The 21,531-nt window shown below is 43.0% G+C and overlaps 1 protein-coding gene across 2 annotated transcripts in view; it reads left to right on the top strand.

The window, feature by feature from the left end:
- The first annotated feature begins 8,594 nt into the window (after positions 1-8,594).
- The window catches only part of Blmh (bleomycin hydrolase), a 39,598-nt gene continuing 26,661 nt past the window's right edge, over positions 8,595-21,531 (top strand). The window contains exons 1-6 of one of the 2 annotated variants that reach the window (XM_041665779.1): positions 8,595-8,814; positions 9,149-9,346; positions 12,743-12,852; positions 13,605-13,746; positions 15,286-15,374; positions 16,588-16,680. In XM_041665779.1, coding sequence (XP_041521713.1) covers positions 8,802-8,814; positions 9,149-9,346; positions 12,743-12,852; positions 13,605-13,746; positions 15,286-15,374; positions 16,588-16,680 — 645 coding nt within the window. In that variant the 5' untranslated portion in view covers positions 8,595-8,801. The remainder of the gene's footprint in view (positions 8,815-9,148; positions 9,347-12,742; positions 12,853-13,604; positions 13,747-15,285; positions 15,375-16,587; positions 16,681-21,531) is intronic. The other variant, XM_041665780.1, reaches the window with a different exon arrangement.

Raw genomic sequence — 21,531 nt, 5'->3', positions numbered from 1 at the left:
AGAGGCAGTTGTAAGCGGCATCGGAACTCTTGTGTCCTCTGGAAAAGCAGCAGGCTCTCTTGGCTGTTAAGCTGTTTTTCCAGTACCTAAACTCTCTTTTTGCAAAAGTCATTTCAACAGTTGGCACACCACACAGCAGATAAAACTGCCTTGGTTCAGCAACAACATTATTTATCCTGGCCAGCGGGATACAAACCCGGGGCGGGGGGGGGGGGGTCTCTGATAAACCTGGAGGAGAGGAATGGAAGGGCAAGAAACAGGATTTCTGATCAAGCACATTTATTATTCCTTGGAAGCTATTATATAGTAAATGGGCAAGGAGGAGGAGAGGGTTCAGGTCTGCTGGAATTCAGGTCCGGAGCCGGAGCCGTCCCTAGCTGATAAGGAAATACTGAGGCTCTGTGATTGTTGACTTACAAAGGAAATGCTAATTGTTTCTAAAAGTCTGGGGCCTGCAGGTCTCACTAGGAGATAAGATACCAAGTTGATTTCCTAGGCCCGGAATTTGCCCTGCAAAAGCGAATATCTTACTTATCTTGTGAGTTTAAAATGACTGTAAACAAAATACAGACCTCAAAATACAGGTCTTTGCTTCCGGCAATTATTTGAGAATTTTTCTCACTAGGAGATTTTGTACAGATAGAACTATCCCAATGAGTTGAGTGTGGTGGTGTACGCCTTTAGTCCCAGCACTCAGCAAGCAGAGGCAGGTGGGTCTCTGCATTTGAGGCTAGCCTGGTCTACAGAGAGATTTCTGGGACAGCCAGGGATGTACAGAGAAACCCTGCATCAAAAACAAAACAAACAAACAAAAGATAAACCAGAAAAGAAACATCCCAAAGAATAAAGGGTACATCCCAGGGGCTGGAGAGATGGCTCACAGTTAAGAGCACTGACTGCTCTTCCAGAGGACCTGAGTTCAATTCCCAGGACCTACATGGCAGCTCACAACCGTCTGTAACTCCAGTTGCAGGAGATCCAACACCCTCACACAGACATATATGCAGTCAAAACACCAATGCACACAGAATAAAAAAATTAAAAAAAGTGTACATGCCTCAAAGTCTTTATGATATGACTATAAACTATCCTTCAACCTCATTTCTGACTTTTTAAATGTTTTCTTTTTCCCACCATTTCCTCTAACTTCGTCACAGTAATTCCAGAGCATTTGGTTTTATAGAAAGGATATGGTCCTAAACCTTCAGACAAGAGCCAGAGAGATGGCTCGGCGAGTATAGGGTTTGCTGTACAAGTGAGGACCTGAGTTTTGATCCTAAAATTCACATAAAAGATGTAGCAGTGCGTGCCTGTAACCCAAACACTGGGACAGGAGGAGGGATTCCTGGTAACCAGCTGGCTGGGAACTAGCTAAAGTGGTAAGTTCCAGGTTCAGTGAGAAACCCAGTCTCAAGAAATAAGGTGGAAAGCAATAGATGAAGACCTTTAGCCTACACACACACACACACACACACACACACACACACGCACACGCCACACAAAATTTTCTTAATTCAAGGCTATTTCCTCTTAGCAATAAGCATAAGTTTATTGAAGAGCAGATACTATTCCCTAGCTAAAATTCTCTGCCGTGTGGCAATAGCACAGATAGTTTCTAGTTCACTTCACCACTACCAATTTCAAAAGTATGCATTTCTTTTAAAATTTATTTTTATTTTATTTGTGTGTGCGTGCGTGCGCATAGGCGTGTATGCGTGCTAGTGGAGGTCATATGACGTATCAGATCCCCTGAAGATGGAATTATAAATGGTAAACCTTCTGATGTGGGTACTGGAAACTGATCTCGGTTCCTCCAGAAGAGCAACAAGCAATCATAGCTACTGAAGCATCAAATATTGTTGGTCCTTCACCCATATTTACAGATTCTGTATCTGAAAATTTAACTGATTGCTGATTGAAAATGTTTTTAAAAAATGCACCTGGGAGCGGAGAGAGGACACAACAGTTACAGTTACAATGTGTAATGCACCTGGAGAGAGAACACAACAGTTACAGTGTGTAATGCACCTGGAGAGAGAACACAACAGTTACAGTTACAGTGTGTAGTGCACCTGGGAGCTGGAGAGAGGACACAACAGTTACAGTTACAGTGTGTAGTGCACCTGGGAGCTGGAGAGAGGACACAACAGTTACAGTTACAGTGTATTGCTCTTGCAGAGGAATTGAGTTCAGTTCTCAGCACCCATGTCATGTAGCTCATAACTGCCTGTACCTCCAGCTTGAGGGGATCTGATGCCTCTGACATCCTTACACACTGCACTTAAGCACACGCATGTACGTGTGCACTCACACACACACACACACACACACACAATCTTTAAAAATGCACCTCTACTGAACATGTACCAGCTTTGCTTATTATTCCCTAAGCAATATGATGTAACAACTTTTTACCTAGTACTACATTAGGTAGTATCAGCAATCTAAACTAATTTAATCTTCCTGGGAGGATTGCATAGGTGGTGGGTGAATACTATGCGATGTTACACAAAGGAAGCGAGCATCCTGAGCATTTGAGACCTTCCCGTATGTGATGTATCCCTGTGGAACCCGAGGGCTGCCCTCTGATTTGACCAGACTGTCTCATTGTTCCCGCATTACACCCGGATTCATCCAGGCCTCTGTCTCTGTATGCGCCCCTTTCTAGACTGTTCAGTGGATGGCTAGCACCTGGGAGAATGGCAGCTGCAAGCAGTGTCTTAGACAGAGGTGGGAAAACACTTGCAGGGACAGCCTTATTCGAGATCCTTGGGCGATTTTTCAGGAAGTAGAGCAAAGCAAAAACCCAGACATCATTTACAACTGGTGTTGAATTTGCCAAAAGGCCAAGTCTTTGGGCCAGGAGAGAAAGGTCAAGTGTTGGGTTAAACTTGTAAGGGACTTAGGAGAAGCAGGGAGCATAAAACTCCTAAGAAAGCAGTCCACTTGTGCTCAAGTGTTGAAACTGTAGTGAAGGGCACAGGCAGGTCTCTGTGAGTCTGAGGACAGTCTGGTCTACAGAGAGCACTCCAGCTCAGCAGGGGCTACTTAATGATACCCTGTCTCAAAATACAGAAACGAAACTAGAAAGTGTAGGGAAGGGATATAAGCTCTGTTGTCTCAGAAAGTTCCAGGTGCGGCATCTCCAAGCGTCAGTTCTTTGTCGTTTTTCTCGTTCCAAGGATGATGGTAAGGAAAAGGATGGAAAGGGGAAGTAATGCCTCCATAATTCATTTAGGAAACCCTGCATCAGACACTGAAAAAACTCCTAGATCCACAGGCCATCAAAATAAATGTGAAGCAAGTTATACACACACAGGTGTGTGCATGCATGCATGTGCGTGTGTGTAAATGTGGACTCTCTGGAGGAAAATGACAATTTTGTATGTGAGGAATGCCTTTGTATGTTTACACATGTCCGTGCTGGGTGCATGCACCCAGAGGACAGAGATCAATGTTGTGTACCTTCCTCTGTCACTCTTCATCTCTTTTTTAAATTTTGTTTGTATCGTGTTTTATTTTTCATGTATTTCTCATGCCACAGCACACATGTAAACATCAGAGGACAGCTTGTGAGAGTCAGTTCTTTCCTTTTCTCTTGTAGGTCCTGGGGACTGAATTGGGTGATCAGGCTTGGCTGCAAGCACCTTTGCCCATACAGCAGTCCCTGCCTTATTTTCAGTCTCTTACTGAACCTTGCTCGCAGTCACTGATTAGGCCGGGAGGGCTGGCCAAGAGTTTGGCATGCAGATATGCCCCGATGGACAGTTTGCTGAAGACTGGCCCTGTTTGCTCTGCCATGGAAGCACTGGGCAGAAAGTCTAATGCAGTGGCACACTCTGCTGCTCCCTAGGGTTTAGCTCTGTCCCACCACGACATGTCATTGGGCCCCACTGCATTTCTTCTGGCTGGAGTTAGAGGGGGGAAATCCTAAGAGTTTTATTTGAGGGAACTTGTCTTCCTGGGTGGTTCCCTTGGGGAGGATGGAATGGAAAACAGTTTACTGTGTACCTCCCCTCCGTGCCCACACGAGGGTTGAGTGTATGGGTGGAAAGCTAGTACAAAGGGTGTCACCCTGACAATAGGGCAGAGCAGGAGATCTGGGAGGAAATGATGATAGGAATCTCTAGGCATAGGGCGGAGAAATAGAACTCCTGGCAGGAAAGGGGTGGCAGTAGCTGTAAACCAAGTTCCTGTCACCTCCTGGGTGATTCCGATCCCATCTTCTCTTGTCCTGCGTGTGTGTGTTAGCAACTGCACTTTCTGACACAGAGTCCTGTCTCTCATCTGTGCTGGCTGCTTCCTCACAAACCCCAGCAGACATAATTCCATCTCGACTTGCTACAGTGAGGCTTTCCCCCACGCTCTATCTCTGCAGCTGCCCTCTCATCTCACAGAGTTTCCAGCACCAGCAGTCTCATTGGCTTGGCGTGTTAGTCAAGTTGGCAACAAGCATGGCCATCACCTCTGGCCTTTCTGGAATTTGAGCATAGAACTCGCAAGGCCATCTCCAACTTCCTGAGCTGTCCTTTTCTCCCAGCCCCTTGGCTTTCACCGATGTTCCCCTTGCCCACTGGCATCCTTATAAGGAACAGTAAAAGACTTGTCATAACCTGATTGGCACAGCCCTGGGCTGTGGTACAGCAAACAGAGCTTAGAATGGATTGCAGCCGTCTGAGCATACTTAGCCTAGAGCCCTCAGGACCTGAACACCTTGTGCAGTTATATGCTGAGGTCCACGGTGCTTACCTTGGCCCTGATCCTTCTGGTTCTGGCCTCTCCTGCAAACGTCATGGTTATAACTCTAGTTCGAGTGTCTTGCCTAGTTTCTAGACTTTCATATGTCTTTTGCAGTTCTTGTCTTTGTTTTCCTGTAGGAACCTCAAAGTTGCCATGACTCAAATAAAGTTCAGACTCACATGCCCCACACCCCCACACCTCCATACTCCACACCCCATACCTCCACACCCCCACACTCCCATACCTCCACACCCCCACACCCCCATACCTCCATACCCTCACACCCCATACCCCCATACCCCATACCTCCATATTCCCACACCCCCATATCCCCACACCCCAAACTGGCTGGTTTTCTGTATTCCCTCTCTTGATTCAGGGTTTCTTAAACTTTTTTCACTTACAGTCCCTTGTTACCTAGGTATTTTTTATGTGACCCCAGGGGTATGTGTATATGTGCCAAAAATTTATTATTAATAAATAATAAAGCTATTTTAATATAACTCTTTGGTATACATGTAAGACCAAGGTGAATTTTCATACTGAGAAGATGGAGATGTTTGTTTATTTTTACAAAAGAATTAAATATTGAATGAAAACTCGATATTGCAGGGCATGAACCATCCTCAGCATTTCTTAGAGTTGATCAATAGCTTGGTTTTATAATCTTCAATGCTGAGAATGATGCGTTGCATACATATAGAATGAAAAATGGCAGAAGTGGGCTAGTGAGGTGGCTTAGCAGACAAGTGCATGCAATACACATACAAAAGCCTATAACAAATAAATGTAAAACAACTTTCAATGGGAGAAGTACATTCAGGACCTTTTCAGAAATTGCTGGGAGAGCCAGGGGGTCGGCCTTTAATCCCAGGCAGAGGCAGGAGGATCTCTGTGAGTTCCAGGCAGCCAGAGCTACATAGTGAGACCCTATGCACACCCCCCCAAGAAAAAAAGTCAGAAAATTCTGGCAATTTTTTTTTTCTTTTGGTTTTTCAAGATCGGGTTTCTCTGTGTTGCTTTGGAGCCTGTTGTGGAACTAACTCTTGTACACCAGGCTGGCCTTGAACTCACAGAGATCCACCTGCTTCTGCTTCCCAAATGCTGGGATTAAAGGTGTGCACCACCACTGCCCAGCCAGCATTTTTTTTTTTAAAAATGAAACATAAGTTAGCCACTCAAACAGCGGTCTTTAAAATCAAATATTCTAAGGATATACTATTTGACACTTACATGAAGAAAATGATGATAGGAAATGTTTAAAATGTTTTTTGTAATTAAACCATTATATTTCAATAAAAGCAGAATATTTTGTATGTACAGCACACTGCAATTCATAGAATACAACAGTGTATAATCTATTGCTGAGGTTTCTCAGACAGTGTCATTGATGTTACCTGGTGTGACAGCAAACACAGGACAATGTTTGTGTCGTATCCTGTATCCAAATACCAGGCTGCAGTGATGTCATATGAATCAACACAGGTATGTGTTGCCAGACGCATCTCAAATTCATTGAGTGCTGGATTTTGAATGGATTTTGCAATTGCCAATTAAACAAAAGATTTGGTTCTTAAAATATTATGTGTACGAATGCTTTACTTGTATGTATGTCTTTGTGTCACACAGCAGAGAGCCCACAAAGGCATCAGATCCCCCGAAACTGGAGTTACAGATGGTTGTGAGCCACAGTGTGCATTCTGAGAATTGAACCTAGGTCTCTCCTTTTCCCTTAGCCACCAGATTTCTCTTCACACAGATCTGAGAACATTGCTCCTTTGTTTAAAACTATTTTTGATTCCTAATTAAGCCCAGAATAAAGTCCAGGTGCTCAGGTGTGTCATATAAAACCCTTCACATCTCAGCCCAAACCTACCTTCCTGGGTATGCATCTGGCCTCTGATCTCAACACAGCCTTTGTTTTTAACCACATCAGATTGTGATGCACAGAGGCCCCAGTCTGACGGCGTCGTGCAGTTCACGCCTTGTCTTCACTGTTACATTGAATGCCATCTCTCTCATTCTCTGTCTTGTAAAATCCCATCCACTCTTCAAAATTATGATCACTTGTCCCCTTTTTCTTTTTGTGGTGCTGGGGACTAAACCCAGGGTCCCCATGCATGCTAGGCAAATGTTCTACTATTGAGCCTAACCCTATCACCCCTCCCCCCCTTTTTTTTCTTCCCTGCATCTGGCTCTAACTACTAGCTGCTACTTATAGAGCTCTATCGTGTGGTTATTAGAGATTAAGTCCAATGTCTTTCCCACCACATTAAAAAAAAAGATTTTATTTTTTTTTTATGTGTGTGTGTCTGCGTATATATGTACACACATGAAGAGTGCCCCTGGTAGCCAGAAGGGAGTGTTGGATCCCCCAGAGTGATTTGGGGTGTTGGGAACCATATTTGGGTCCCCTGGAAAAGCAGCAAGTGCTCTTATCTGTTGAGTCATCTCTCAGGCCTACATCATGAGTTTGTTGGGGACAAGATTAACGTTTTTAATCTTCATATCATCGGGAGCTTTCCAAGGATCTGTTCTGTGGTAGATGTTGAGTAAACGCTTATGATTTGCGTTGGGCAGGAAGCTTGAACTTGTTTGTGTGAGACCAGCGATGCTTTCTCTCAGCCTGAGTTTTAGCTTGTTTCTCTTTTTCAGAAAATGGGAAGAAAATCTCAGACTAGGGTAGTTGATGGGCTGGCTCCCTTGAAGATGGTGGCTTTGTCACGTTGCCAGCCTTCAGTGAAGTCTCTCAGGGACACAGAGACTGCATTCTCAAGTGACAGATGGATGTTTGCATTTGACTTTTTCCAAACATTGGAATTCCTCTGAACCACGGTCGATTATCAGTTTAAGACTCGAAGATTCTAGGCTGAGCGGTGGTGGCGCACGCCTTTAATTCCAGCACTCAGGAGAAAGAGGCAGGGAGGGGAAATCTCTGTAAATTCAAAGCCAGCCTGGCCTACAGAGGGAATTCCAGGACATCCAGGGCTGTTTCACAGAGAAACCCCGTTTTGAAAAACAAAACAAAACAAAAAAATTAGATTCTAGGCTTCACGGAAACAGCTTAGTAAGGGCACGGTTGAACTTATTTTATATGCACTGCTCCACCCACCGAATCTTGGAAAACTGATTAGTTATCTTGAGGGGTGTGTGTTTCTTTCACAGGTCTTGTAGATACTGGCGAGGGGATGGTGCACACAGTTGACCTAGTCATTCTCCTTAGCACAAGCCAGGCTGAGTGGGAGCTGCTCCTGAGCCTTGTGATGCCCAGAATGTGTAGATGAAACGAGCAGATGTGCATTTGTAGAACCGTGGTTGTAGCTTATGGGTGGGTGGGAAAGAGATCGGTTCCAAAAATCCTTTCAAATACAAGAACTTTGTTCTCACTAGAATCCAAGCAACAAGTTGCACTTGAAAAATGAACAAATTGGTCAGATAAGTGTCCGCAGGAAAAGCTTTCGGGTGGATTTCTTGAGACCTGCCAACCCATTCCAAGGTCCCATGCCAAATTTTGGAACCCTCATTCCTTCTCATCTCTTGGAGCCTCCCTTTGGCTTCTCAAAAAACCTCTGGGCATTAGTTTCCCCAAAGTTAGAATGTGAGGGATCTGGGCTCAGCACGGAATCCTCAGCCTACTTCCTCTGTGAGCCTGGGATCCCGGGAGGACGCCCTTGTGGCAAGGAAGAGGGATCACAGATGGCGGAGGGCGCCGCTGGGATGAAGAGTGAGCAATGCTGGCGACCGGGGCTGCCAACGTGGGTGGCTTCGCCGGGCCGCGCCCGAGCTGGGATGCCCGCCCTAGCGTCAGCGAGGCCGCCCCCCGTTGGCCCTCCCCCGGGCGGGGCCAGCCCCCGACGGCGCTGACTCAGCAACGCGAGGGGGGAGTTTTGTCCCTCCGCGGACCCCGTTTCTCTCGGCCACCATTGAGCGGGTTTCCTTTTTCCGGCTCTCCGGGTGCGAGAACTTGGTCCGGCCAGCTAGGCAGCGGGCTGTAGTGTAACCCCAGAGCTCACCTGAGGACCCCGAAAACTAACGTTTCCCCACGAGGAAGCGTGGGCGCCATGAACAACGCGGGTGAGGCGCCGCTCTTCCCCGAATGTTTTCCAGGGTCTTCTCCCAGGCTCCGCGGACCGTGAGGCCCTGCGGTGAAAGGCCGGGGGTGGTGGTGGTGGTGGGGAGACCTAGGCGAGGGCGGGGATGTAGCTCTTCGGGGGGGCTGGGAGCGGAGTAAGACGGCGTCTTTCAGGACACTGTGGGAGGGCTTTCTGGCTTCTGCACTCTCTAGGATGCTCTTGCGAAGTTAAATCTAGGATCTACAGTGATCCTATCCGAAAGCTGCCCTCGTCAGCCTCTTTATTTATTTGGAAGGGGTATGTTATGATTATAATGGCATTTGATCTCCCCACAGGACTGAATACGGAGAAGGTAACTGCTCTGATCCAGAAACTAAATTCAGACCCTCAGTTCGTACTTGCCCAGAATGTCGGGACCACCCATGATCTGCTGGACATCTGTCTGAAGAGGGCCACGGTCCAGGGTGCTCAGCATGTGTTCCAGCACGTTGTGCCTCAGGAAGGCAAGCCAGTTACCAACCAGAAGAGCTCTGGTGAGGTCTTCGACTTCTTCCCTACTTTACTGACAGCAGTCTGTTTTGTTGTCCTAAAAATGGCCTTGGGAGAGCAGCTTTGTAACACCTTGAAAGAAGTCATAATAAACCAGAGGAGAGGCACAAGAAAACGCAGGCCCAAGGCTTGTGCGGTGGCCTGTTAGCGATTAGTTTGAACACTAAAGTGACAGATGGATGATGGCCAATGGATGCCTATCGCCATATTGTCTTGATGTTATGTGATGTTGGGTATATGTGACTTGTTCCCATGCAATTTTTATGTTAACAGTTCATCTAGAAGTAGCAGAAGCTAGAAACAGATGTGGAGAGAGATTGCATACAGATAAACCTAAAGCAAAGACGAGCTATGCCCTTGGTCACAAGTAGTCCATCCAAAGATATCCTTACTCTAGAAGACTTCCCAAAATCGTGCTAAAATCCAACTATATAAAACAAAAACCGTAATGTGGTTACAATAGAATGTCGTTGGCTATTATTTTAAAATGTGCTCCATGGCTACAGCCGGAGTTACTGTGCTCATAGGTCCCTTCGTAGTACTCTTGAGTTCTCATTCCTTGCTGGCTGAGAATTCTTGTTTTGCTGTATGCTGTCCACTTACCACTGTTAGAAATACATCTACACTGAGAGATTGGTTATCCAGGAATCCAAGGAGGAGAAATAGTCTCACAAGAAAATTGAACTAAAGAGGCCTTCCATTATTTTTCGCTGTTTTGCTACTACTCCAAGCCCATGTGTACTTACAGAAAACACATTATTGCTGCTTAGAGCAATTCAAAATTCATAAGGCTACATTTAACATGAGTAATGTTTTGCTGTATGTAAATTATACCTTAGTAAGAATGATTTTTTAAATTTTAAAGGAAAAAAATCATGACCTTGCAAAAATCTTTCTATGTCGTAGAAAGGTCTTACCTAGCATGCCTAGGCCCTTAGTTCAGAAGCGTTTGGAATGGTGAGGTCTGTCAGGCTACAGACTTACCTAGTTAATGTATCACAGTATCGCCCCAGTGGTCTAGGGTAAGCTTGGAAATGTTAACCTGGAACAGATCAGGTCTTATGTGATGTATCTCTTTACTGTAAATACTAATAGTGCATGAGTAATGTAGTTTGTTCTTGTGATGTTTTCATCCTGAGAGTTCACCCAGAAACAGAAATAGTGTGCAGGAGACAGCTAGTGTACAAATAAGCCAGCCTAAAACAAAGATGTCACTATTCAGAAAAATAACTTAAGTTTTTTCATTTGTTACAGACACGTTCTTGTCCAGTGTAGAAAACCTGTGAAGTACATAGAGTAGATTTGTTTACCCATCAAGTCTTTATTCCCTGTATGATTGCTTTTAATATGAGATCATACTTTAAGAATTTTTACATGTGCCTTTTTATAAACCTTCGTTTGTTGTATGTTGTAGAAATGGTTTCATATCTGTAAAAACATTATCTCCAAATATGTTGGAAATTTCCCTGCGTTTTCCTCCTGAAGAGCATTTCTCTTTAGTCTCGGCTCTCAAAGGTCTGGATGGACACACTGGGTTTATCTTACAGCAGAGCCGTGTTTTGGTAGTGGCATCAGTCTGAAGCTGCTCTAGTCCACGCTAGTTTGGATGCCTACAGATACTAGATTCCATCGGTTTCTGAGAGGCAAAACATTTGAAAGTCCTGGACATGACCTCACATAGAAATGTTGGTGTCATTGGAAAAAGACCTCTAAAAACCCACATTGGTATGGAACTACAGAAGCTCTGGTCATGCATTTAAATGAAGACATGCTTATGTCCTTACTGTTTGTCATAAAGTCTTGAGGGACAGCATCATGCTTGGGTTTAGAACATCGCTCTGTCAGAGACATACTAAATGGAAGAATGATGGTGGGCTGTGCTTGAAACGTAGCTCCTGATGGCCAGGTGTATGGAGAGAGTGAAGCTGTGAAAATAGAGTAGAAAAATGGTCCTTCCTTTGCAGTCAACAATGGCCTTGAACTTCTCGTCCTTCTGCCTCCACTTCCTGTGTGCTGACTAGGATTGCAGGCAGGTACTATACTTTGTATGGTGCTGAGGATGAATCCAGGGTCATTGCATGCTAATTAAGCATTCTACCAACCGAGCCACATTTCTGTCCTGGAACAGTAGTTAATTTGCTGTGTTAACGTGATTTTAAGAGGAAAACACTTTGCTGTTTTTTTTTTTTTTTTTTTTTTTTTTTTTTGGAGCCTGTCCTGGAACTAGCTCTTGTAGACCAGGCTGGTCTCGAACTCACAAAGATCCGCCTGCCTCTGCCTCCCAAGTGCTGGGATTAAAGGCGTGCGCCACCACCGCCCGGCTGTTTGCTGTTTTATTTATGTCTCAGTTTTTAAATTATATGTGTTTTAACTCTTGAGCTGAAGTGATCTTCCTGCTCCAGCTCTCCCAAACTTTTCATTTGTGTTTGAATTTTTATGTACCTTGGTTAGTCAAATACCTCCTTTAAAAACAACTCCTTTTGGGAGTGTAGGCAAGAGCTTTATGTTAATCTTCACATTCACTGAAGCGTCGATGCCCTGTCCATTCTAAATTAAGGTTTTTGTTAATTTCAAATTAAGATTTTGATTCCTGAATTGTTCTCAGGTGACTTGTATTTCCTCAGCTCCCTGTTTAGAAGGGGATGTTTGTTTTTCCATGTCCTTGCCAGTCTGGGCATTATCGATAAGAAAAAGGACGTTCTCCCACTTCACTACTGTCTTATGAAGAACTTAAAAAGCAAAAGTTTTTTATCCTCTGTGTCCTTTTTGGACATCACACAATTTATTCATGATTTCTGTTCATTTTCTTTTAGTGTTTCTAGGCTATGCTAGAACTCAGTATATTATCGAGGCTGACCTTGAACTCACAGCAGTCTTCTTGCTTTAGTCTCTAAGTGCTGGGGTTATAGGTATGAGCCACCATGCCCGACCTAAAAGGTTCTGGTTGGTTTTTTGTTACGTTTGTTGTGATTTTGTTTTTGAGTGTGTGTGTACTATATAGTAGCAATCACTACATGTCTTTTGTTTTGATTTGTTTTTAATATTTCTGTTCTGGGCTGAAGATGTAGTTAAGCTGGTAGAATGTCTAGCATGTACAAATTCCTGGGTGCAATTCCTAGTATCAAATAACACCAAATATTGTGACATATGTCTATATTATACTTGAGACATGAAGCAGGAGGATCAGGTGTTCAAGACCACCCTGGCTATATATAGTGGGCTATATAAGACTGTCTCAAAAACAAATACATTTGATGTTTCTTTTATTTCTTATTTAGTCTTTAATGTCCAGATCTTAGGGATTTGGTGTTTGGAAATACAATTGGGGCGGTGTAATCCATAAATAGTCATAAACTTCTCGGTTTGCTTTCTCATTTTAGGACGATGCTGGATCTTTTCTTGTTTGAATGTTATGAGACTTCCATTCATGAAAAAATTTAATATTGAAGAATTTGAGTTTAGTCAATCTTACCTGTTTTTTTGGGACAAGGTAGGGGACTGACCTTGCATGATTCTTTTTGTTTCAATAGAACCTAGTTAGGGGCAGCCTTTATGTTATTTTGCTTTTCTCGTTACAGTGTACCTTTTTATTACAGATGTGATACCATTCTGATTTCCCAAGAATCAGAAGTCTATCTTAGCAAAGGCAGAAGTATATTTCCTTCCTTTTGTGGTGCTAGGGCTAGGATCAGACAAAGCTCTAACCCTGAACTCTAGCCCCGCAGCTGCTTTCTGTTTGGTAGGTGGCTGTGCTCTCTGAGGAAGTAACAAATTTATTGACTCACTGCTTGTGTTTTCTTTATTTAAAAATTAAAATTTTGTTTTCAGCAGTTTGCCTGTCTAGCATCTTTACTTAGGTTGTTGGATTTTTAAGCACCCAGTTTCTTTTGATAGCACCTTTCTGGGGGAAAAAATAGCAGTAAATATTTTTATTTCATTTAAAAATCCTTAAAATATAACTGTTCATTAGATGTTTACTGAGTAAAGACTCTAAAATAGGATTTATTTAAACATTAGACTGTATATGCAGTACATGGATGCAGTGTGTTTAAATATATATGCAAATATAAGACAAGACCAGATATTCTTTTGAAGCTAAGTACTGATATTTAATTACCAGTTTTAAAAAACTTATATATTTCGTTCTTAGTTGTCCCAGGGCTCCCATTCTTCTGATCTTGCATGCCAGTGATGTGATTGACTCCCTTTGCCTTTAATTTTATTTATCTTCTTTTATTTTAGGTTGAACGCTGTTATTTCTTCTTGAATGCTTTCGTGGATACAGCCCAGAAAAAAGAGCCTGAAGATGGGAGACTGGTGCAGTATTTGCTTATGAACCCTACAAATGATGGTGGACAATGGGACATGCTTGTCAACATCGTTGGTAAGAGCTTGTCCCGAATGAATCGCAAGCTCTGCAGTTAGGAATAGGCCATTTCTATGTGGTTATGTACACAGTGGAACTGACTTCCAAGAAGACTGCATAGTTAGCTCTACAAATTTTTACTTCTCATTCTCAATGTGAAGTCCCTTTCTTTAAATAACTGATAAGGAAGTAGATACCATGAAGACTTGAGAATTAATTAGAAGTAACGTCTCATAAAAAGCACTGAGGGGCTAGAGAGATGGCTCAGTGACTGAAAAGCACTGATTGCTCTTTCAGAGGACCCAGGTTCAATTTCCAGCAGCTAGATGTGGCCCATAGCCATCTGTAACTCCAATTCTAGTGTATTAAAATCTTCTTCTAGCCTTTACATGGTGCACAGACATACCTGCAGGCAAAGCACCATACATACTAAAGTAATCTTTTTTTTTTTTTAAAGATTTATTTATTTATTATATATACAACATTTCTTCCATGTACACCTGCACACCAGAAGGGAGCATCAGATCTCAGTACAGATGGTTGTGAGCCACCATGTGGTTGCTGGGAATCGAACTCAGGACCTCTGGAAGAGCAGTCAGTGCTCTTAACTGCTGAGCCATCTTGCCAGCCCCATACTAAAGTAATCTTAAAGCACCCGGAAATTAAGAAGCACATTAATATGACTGAAGGACAGGCAAGCAGTTAAGAGCACTTGCTCCTGTTACAGAAGACCCAGGTTAAGTTCCTAGTACCTGTGGGGTGGTTTACAGCCATCCGTAACTACAGACACTCTTCTGACCTTCTCAGGGACACGCATGGTGCACATACATAAATGCAGGGAAAATACTCAAAAATAAATCTGAAAAGGAAAGAAAAGTGGTTTGGTGTTGTAGATCTGTGGTAGAGTGCCTGCCTGGCGAGCACTTGGGTCTGATCCCTAGCACTGCAAACAGCAACAGCCAGCCAGCAGGGCAAGCACACAATCAAACAAAACCCTGCGTCTGTGTGAAAATGTCTTTATCCAAACATTTTCTTGTGGGAGACCTCGTGCTGAGTGTTTTATAGATTACGATAGATGGAATAGTACACTGAATTTTGAGGCAGATAGCTACATGGTAAAAGTCTGTTGAAGGGATTGGAGGGATAACTCAGAAGTAAGGCACTTTCTCAGCATGCCCAAGGCCCTAGGTTCAGTCCTTAGAATCATACAATCCAACAACACTGGTAAGGGCTGGGGATGAAGTCCAGTGGTAGAGGGCTGCCTGGCGTGCACAGAGCTCTGAGTTCCGTCCCCAGCGCTGAATAAACCAGGTCTAGTGTTCTGTGCCCGGTATGTGCCCCTAACTCCAGTACTCAGGAGGTCGAGGCAGAAAGACTAGAAGTTCAAGGTTATTAGCTACATAGAGACTTTGAGGCCACCCTTTCTCAAACAAATAAACCAAACCCCACCCTTGCTCATTAATACAGCCTAGTTTAAAGTAGCCAATAGTTTGGACAGAATTTCTAATACTAGAAATTATTTTCACTTTATTGAACACTAAAATTGTTGTCTTTTAGAAAAATATGGTGTTGTCCCTAAGAAATGCTTCCCTGAATCTCATACGACAGAGGCAAGCAGAAGAATGAATGATATTCTGAATCACAAGGTACAGAATATGAGTAGGAGGGACTGGGTTAGTATACTTGACATTAAACTAACTGGCTTTTTACAGAGACAGGATAACTATTGATGTCAAGGTCTATCAAAAGCAGTGTGGCTATACATTATTAACCTCAAGAAATCGTTAAGATTACTGTGTTTTGTTTCTGTTGACTTTAGTGTTTTCTTACAGATATTCAAGGAAAAAAGTACTAGGTTCAGTTAACTTGGGTCTTGAACACACAGGCTTCTGTGCTGCCCACTGGCTTCTAGTGGAGGTGTGCTGAGGCCACTTCATGAACTAGCAGAAGCCAGCAGAGCAATTTGTAAGACTTCCTTAAAAGTGTGCTTTGTTCTTAGGCTTACCCAGACCACATCAGTGTGGTTTAGCCACCCACTGAGGATTTGATGTAGTCACTGCGCTGTTTTTATGGCTTAAGTTACCCTAATGAATCATTTCTCCTCCACATTTTCCCAGGGATGATTATAAGCCCTGTGCGGTGGTGTTCTGCTTGCCAGATCTCTTTTTTGAGAACTGGACGTTGCCAAAATCTGCCGCCCACATCTACAAGACTGAAATTAGATGTTATCTCCAAGGAAAAGAATGCATTTAAAAATAAGCATAGCTCTATTTCCCCAATATTGGATGTAGGCTGTTTCCTACCTAGGGAACTCTTGGGTCTCTTATCCAAAGGCTAGAAGATCGTGAATCTTAGCTTTGGATTTCATTCTGATTGAGAACAAGTCATTTTAGCACTGAAGTTCAGTTTCAGAATCTTTTTAACGTGGGACTTCTCCCAAAATTGAAAGAAACAGAAAAACATGTTGGAGGTTAGTATAGTCACAGTGATTGGCAGAGAAGGCCAAGTGGACAGCAAATAGGGTTCTAAATGAGATGTATGCAAGTGTTTAGTGCTCCTATGCTCCGTCTCCTACTTTCCAAGGATGGTGGAAACATTGCCCCATGCACGCGCAGAGCGGGCTGTCAGTTGCAGAAGATCAGTTCTGTCCAGTGTTCTTTAGGAGTAATCCCGTGCTCTTATTGAAAGTACTTTTCACTATCTGTTTAAGTGGACTGATTGGGGAAAATCAGTTTGTTTTTATAAACTTTGCCCAGGGTGTTGGCTGTGTTACACTTCCAAGCATAGCTAGTGATGATCTGTTGGGCTTATTAACAGCTTGTGCAGCTACTGGAATGCTGAATTACGTTTCTATTGTAGATGAGAGAATTCTGTATACGGCTGCGGAACCTGGTACACAGTGGAGCAACCAAAGGGGAAATCTCATCTACGCAAGATGCCATGATGGAGGAGGTAATAAGAATCTTTGGACTTTTTGTGACTCGTCTAAAAAGCACTCAGAATTTCCTACTAAACTGATTATGGAATCAGTCACTGCATGGATATTTAATTGAATGAAAACTACTTATTTTTCACTTCAGAGGTAGAGACAGAAGATTGAGAGTTCACAGTCAGCCTTGGCCACAGGGAACCCTGTCTCAAGAAAACAACAAAAACTACTTATTTTAAAGCTGAAAAAAATTAAATATACACTTTCTTGCGTTTTAAGGACTTGTACTGAGCTTTCTTAATTCCTAGTTTAGGTTCTATATAAAAACCACTTTTTACGCATTCATAAGTACCGCTTTCTGTGAGTTTGGCACTGAGGGAATAAAGATGAGAAGGCAGTTTCTGCTTTCAGAGAGCTCAGTTTTTGTGTGGCGTTCCCTCCTGTCTTCCCTCTCCCGGTACTGGAGGTGAAACTCAGCGCTTCTTGCTCTGCCACTGAGCTGTTTCCCTGGCTTTACAAGTGTGGTCTTTTGGACAAAAGGAAAACCATGAATAATGATAATAATTTGTGTTCTAGATGTGTAACAGAGTTCTGTGGTCATGGAGGGAAGGAGTAACTCAGGGAAGAGTTGAACCAGCGGTAGGATTTACCGTGTGACTAGCAGGGACTACCTCCCCAGGCGTAGGAAACTGTACGCAGGTGGATGGACAGCAGAGCATCTGGGTTTCTTCTCTAATGAGGAGCTGGCGATGGTTGTATCTGTTAATAGTAATATGTGTGAGACACTTAGAAAATTGAAAAGTCACCAAATAAGTGTTTAGAATCAAGGCAGATAAGTATTAGTAATCTCCATGTTCAGTACTAGTAGACATGAAGCAGAAATTCTCTGAGAAAAGAACATATGTTACCTTCTTCAGCCTGTGGGCACATTGGTGAGACCACGGTTAAGATGGGAGCTGAGTGGCTTCACATTTTGTCACTTCAGTGGAAAATTCTGCTTAAGGGAGGCAGTGCAGCATAGTGGAGCGTGTTTACAGTCAGAACGATGACCTTTCCTGCTTGACTGCATGCCTGGACAAGTTCCTTACTGCTTCAGGTCTCAGTTTGTCCATGGGCTCCATATCTAGTGTTTGACATGGTAACTGTTTCTTATACATTAGGATAGATGAAAGCATAGCATTTATTTGCTAACTGCATTTAAATTATATTCAACTTTCTTAAATATTCTATCAAAGAACAGTCTCTTAGTACAGAGGGAAAGAGACTTTAGAGTTCGATGTATCATGGATTTACATTCTGACTTAGTTACCTTCATCCTGAGATCTGCTCACTAACCTGAGACTCAGTTTGGGATTTAAAATTCTTCCCTCGCTGGAATGGTAAGGAGGCAGGGGTGGAGGGATGTCAAATAAGGAATTGATGTCAGAATGCCAGGTGCTAGTGCCCTGTGTCGTTTGTTGACTTCTCTTCCCATTTGGAATGGTGTCTCTTGCTGAGGCCATCTCTCCTGACAGTTTGCCTTAACTTGTGGTTAGATTAAGGTGATGGGAATGTAGCAGGGATGAAGACTGTGAGTCGGCCGACAAGTGATTGAGCAGGCACTGACTGAGTGCCGCCAAGCTTGATGACCTAAGTTCAGTCTTTGGGACCCATGTGGTGGAAGGGAAAGATGGATTCCTGCTAGTTATCCTCTGACCTCTACACATGCATTACAAAGAAATAAGTGAATATAATAACTTAGAGAGATTGTGTGCTAATGGTTAATGAAAAGGTCCAGAGAGCAGTAGGAAGAGTAGGAGTAGGAGTATATTTTTTTCCCCAAGACAGGGTTTCTCTGTGTAGCCTTGGCTGTCCAGGAACTCGCTCTGTAGACCAGGCTGGCCTTGAACTCAGAGATCCACCTGCTTCTGCCTCCTGAGTGCTCAGATCAAAAGTGTGCATCACCACTTCCCTGCTTTCTTTTTTCTTAGGGTTTATTTTTACTTCTGAGTGCTTTGCCTGCTTGTATGAAATTGCAGGAAGTGCAGTGCAGTGCCCACAGAGGCCAGAAGACATCTGATCCCGTGAACTGGAGTTACAGACATTAGTGAGCTGCCATGTGGGTGGCGTGGTGCTCTGCAGGAACAAATGCTCTTAACTGCCTGAGCCAGCTCTCCAGCCCCCAGATATTCTGCTTATAGACCATAAGTATCATGGCCTATGGTATTGTTTTAGTGATCCTCCTCAAATTAATAATAGTCTTAAGATTTATGTCCTAACCGTAGATTAGTAGGGGACAATAAATGACTCAGAATTATAGCTATACATTTTTACATTTTGTTTTGTTTTCTTCTACCCCTGCCTTGAAATCCAAAGATAATACGTTGCCATGTCCTGAGTCTAGGTGTTTTGTAGGGTTGTTTACTTAGGGACTTATTTCATCTGTTTACTACAGAATCTGTGGTAGGTTTTCACATTTTTACAATCTTCCAAATAACTCCTTATTATTGAACCTGACTCTTTTGTAATGAAGAGTCTAGCTTTACTTAAAGCTACAAATTAATACCTATGATTTACCTAGCCTTATGGGCAAGTCTCAGTGATGACCTCAGTGAGTAACCGTGAAGCCGAGGTAGCGTAAGGGAACTTGTTTATGCCAAAGGCATTCTTTCAGAGAAGAACGTAGGCGGTTTGTGGATGTGGGAGACTCAGCAGATCTTTCTGGAATCCTGCAGCTGCTTCAGTTACAGGTGTTGTCCATGTGCTCACTCTTGGGGCCTCCAGATCCCTTAGGATTACTAATGTGTACTCTTCCAAACATGCTCTATTAAAAATAAACCCTGAAACAAAGACCAAAGCCAATACTTGTCAGGGTTGTGAAAAGGGACAGGAAGTAATTTTGATGGCTTAGGAAATTCTATAGCAGGGTTCTTAAAAACAACATTAATGGTAGTGGAGAGATGGCCCAGTGGTTAAGAGCACTGACTGCTTTTCCAGAGGACCCAGTTCTGTTCCTAACGCCCACATGGTGGATCATAACATCTGTAATTTCAGTTTCAGGAGATCCTACACCCTCTTCTGGCCTCTGAATATCTGGCACACATGCAGGCAAATACTCCTGCACATAAAATAAAAATAAATAAACCTGTCAACTCCAAAGCTACAGAGAAACCCTGTCTCGAAAAAACCAAAAAAAAAAAAAAACCTGTCAAGTAGTGGTGGCACACACCTTTGATCCCAGAGGCAGGTCTCTGAGGTGGAGGCCAGAGTCTTGGTCTATAGAGCAAGTTCCAGCATAGCCAGAGCTACACAGATGCCTCAAAATAAATAAATAAATAAATAAAGATAAATAAACCTTAAATAAAACATTGAGCTAAGGATATAGCTCAGTGGTATAGTATTTGCGTAACATGCTTAAGGTCTTTAATGTCCAGAGGAGGGGAAGTGGAAGGAGCTGATAACACATTCCAAATTATCTGGGGGTTATACTAATGTCCATTCTTATCATCAGTGACAATTAGATTTGGGTCAGTCTGATAGGTAAATAATATTATCTCATGACATATGATTTTGAGTGAGACTGAGCATTTTTATGAACTATATTAATATCCTAAAATCATGTTTAGATATATATTTTTAATTTTATGTGTATGTATCTGTGTTTGAGTGTATGTTTGTGTACCATGTATATAAAGGAGCCTGCAGGGGTCAGAAAAGGCTGTTGAATCCCCTAAAACAGGAGCTAGAAGTGATGGGGTTCTCCATAAAAGCAGCAAGTGCTTTTAACCATTGAATCACCTGCCCAGGTCCTAAAATTTACTAGTTAAAAACTGTATTATGTGTTCATGTGTGTGTCCGTGTGTGTGGATATGTGCATAAGAGTGCAGTGTCTGAGGATACCGGAAGAGGGTGTTGGAGGAGATAATGGTAGGCATGAGCCATTGCATGTGGGTATGAGCCATTGATTGGATCAGGTCCTCTGTAAGTGTAGCAAGCACTCTTAACCACTGAACCATCTTTACAGTCCCAGGATTCATACTTTACCTGTTTTGAATAGGTCTTCAGAGGTAAAATCTGAACTGAGCTAAGAATAATAAGAGTGAGCCAGGCAGGGGACAGCAAAGACAAATGCCCCATGGTGGAAGAAGCTGGCATTCCTGAGTAACAGAAAGAAGGCACTGTGGCTTGAGCCTGGGAAGGGAGGATGGGGGCGAGTGGGTCAGAAAGCAGATGAAATGGGAACCGGCTTAATGCAGGGCCCAGAACTGTGGTGAAAGTTTACATCTTATTCTAAGTAAGGTAGCTTTTAGGGAGTTTAACTAATACTTTGCTTAGTTTTTTTTTTGTTTTGTTTTGTTTTGTTTTACTCTGAAGCTGTGCGTAGTGAAACACACTTGTAATTGTAGTGCAAAGGAGGCTAAGACAGGAGAATCACAAGATTGGGGCCAGTATGGCTATATGAAACCCTGTTTCAAGGAAGGTAGGTGTGTGTGTGTGTGTGTGTGTGTGTGTGTGTGTGTGTGTGTGTGTTGGTCGGAGAGGCAAGGACAGAAAGACATCTTCACTCTGGATATTTTAAGAACAGATTGTAGAAGCAGAAAACTAGATGGAAAGTTAGTTGTTAGCACACAGGTTAGAGAGACTCATGAGCAGCGACATCTCTGGGTTTATCTGGAAGGGTTGCTGTTAGGACTTGCCAGTGAGCTCTGTGGAAGGCAGGGAAGGAGAGATATCTTGGTGATGTCATGATGTCTTGAGGGAAGATTGTAGATATGAGGAAAGGCTTTTTATCAGTTCAATCAGGAGTAGGGAAACTGTGGGAAAGAAATAATAATTGAGAAGATTTGAGAGGAGGGAAAGATAGGGTCTAGTGAAATACTTAACAGACTTTTCAA

Source organism: Microtus oregoni, unplaced genomic scaffold, assembly GCF_018167655.1.
Source record: "Microtus oregoni isolate MIOR12 unplaced genomic scaffold, Mior012 000015F_ref0000493, whole genome shotgun sequence".
Taxonomy (NCBI): domain Eukaryota; kingdom Metazoa; phylum Chordata; class Mammalia; order Rodentia; family Cricetidae; genus Microtus; species Microtus oregoni.
This window is presented reverse-complemented; position numbering and strand designations above follow the sequence as displayed.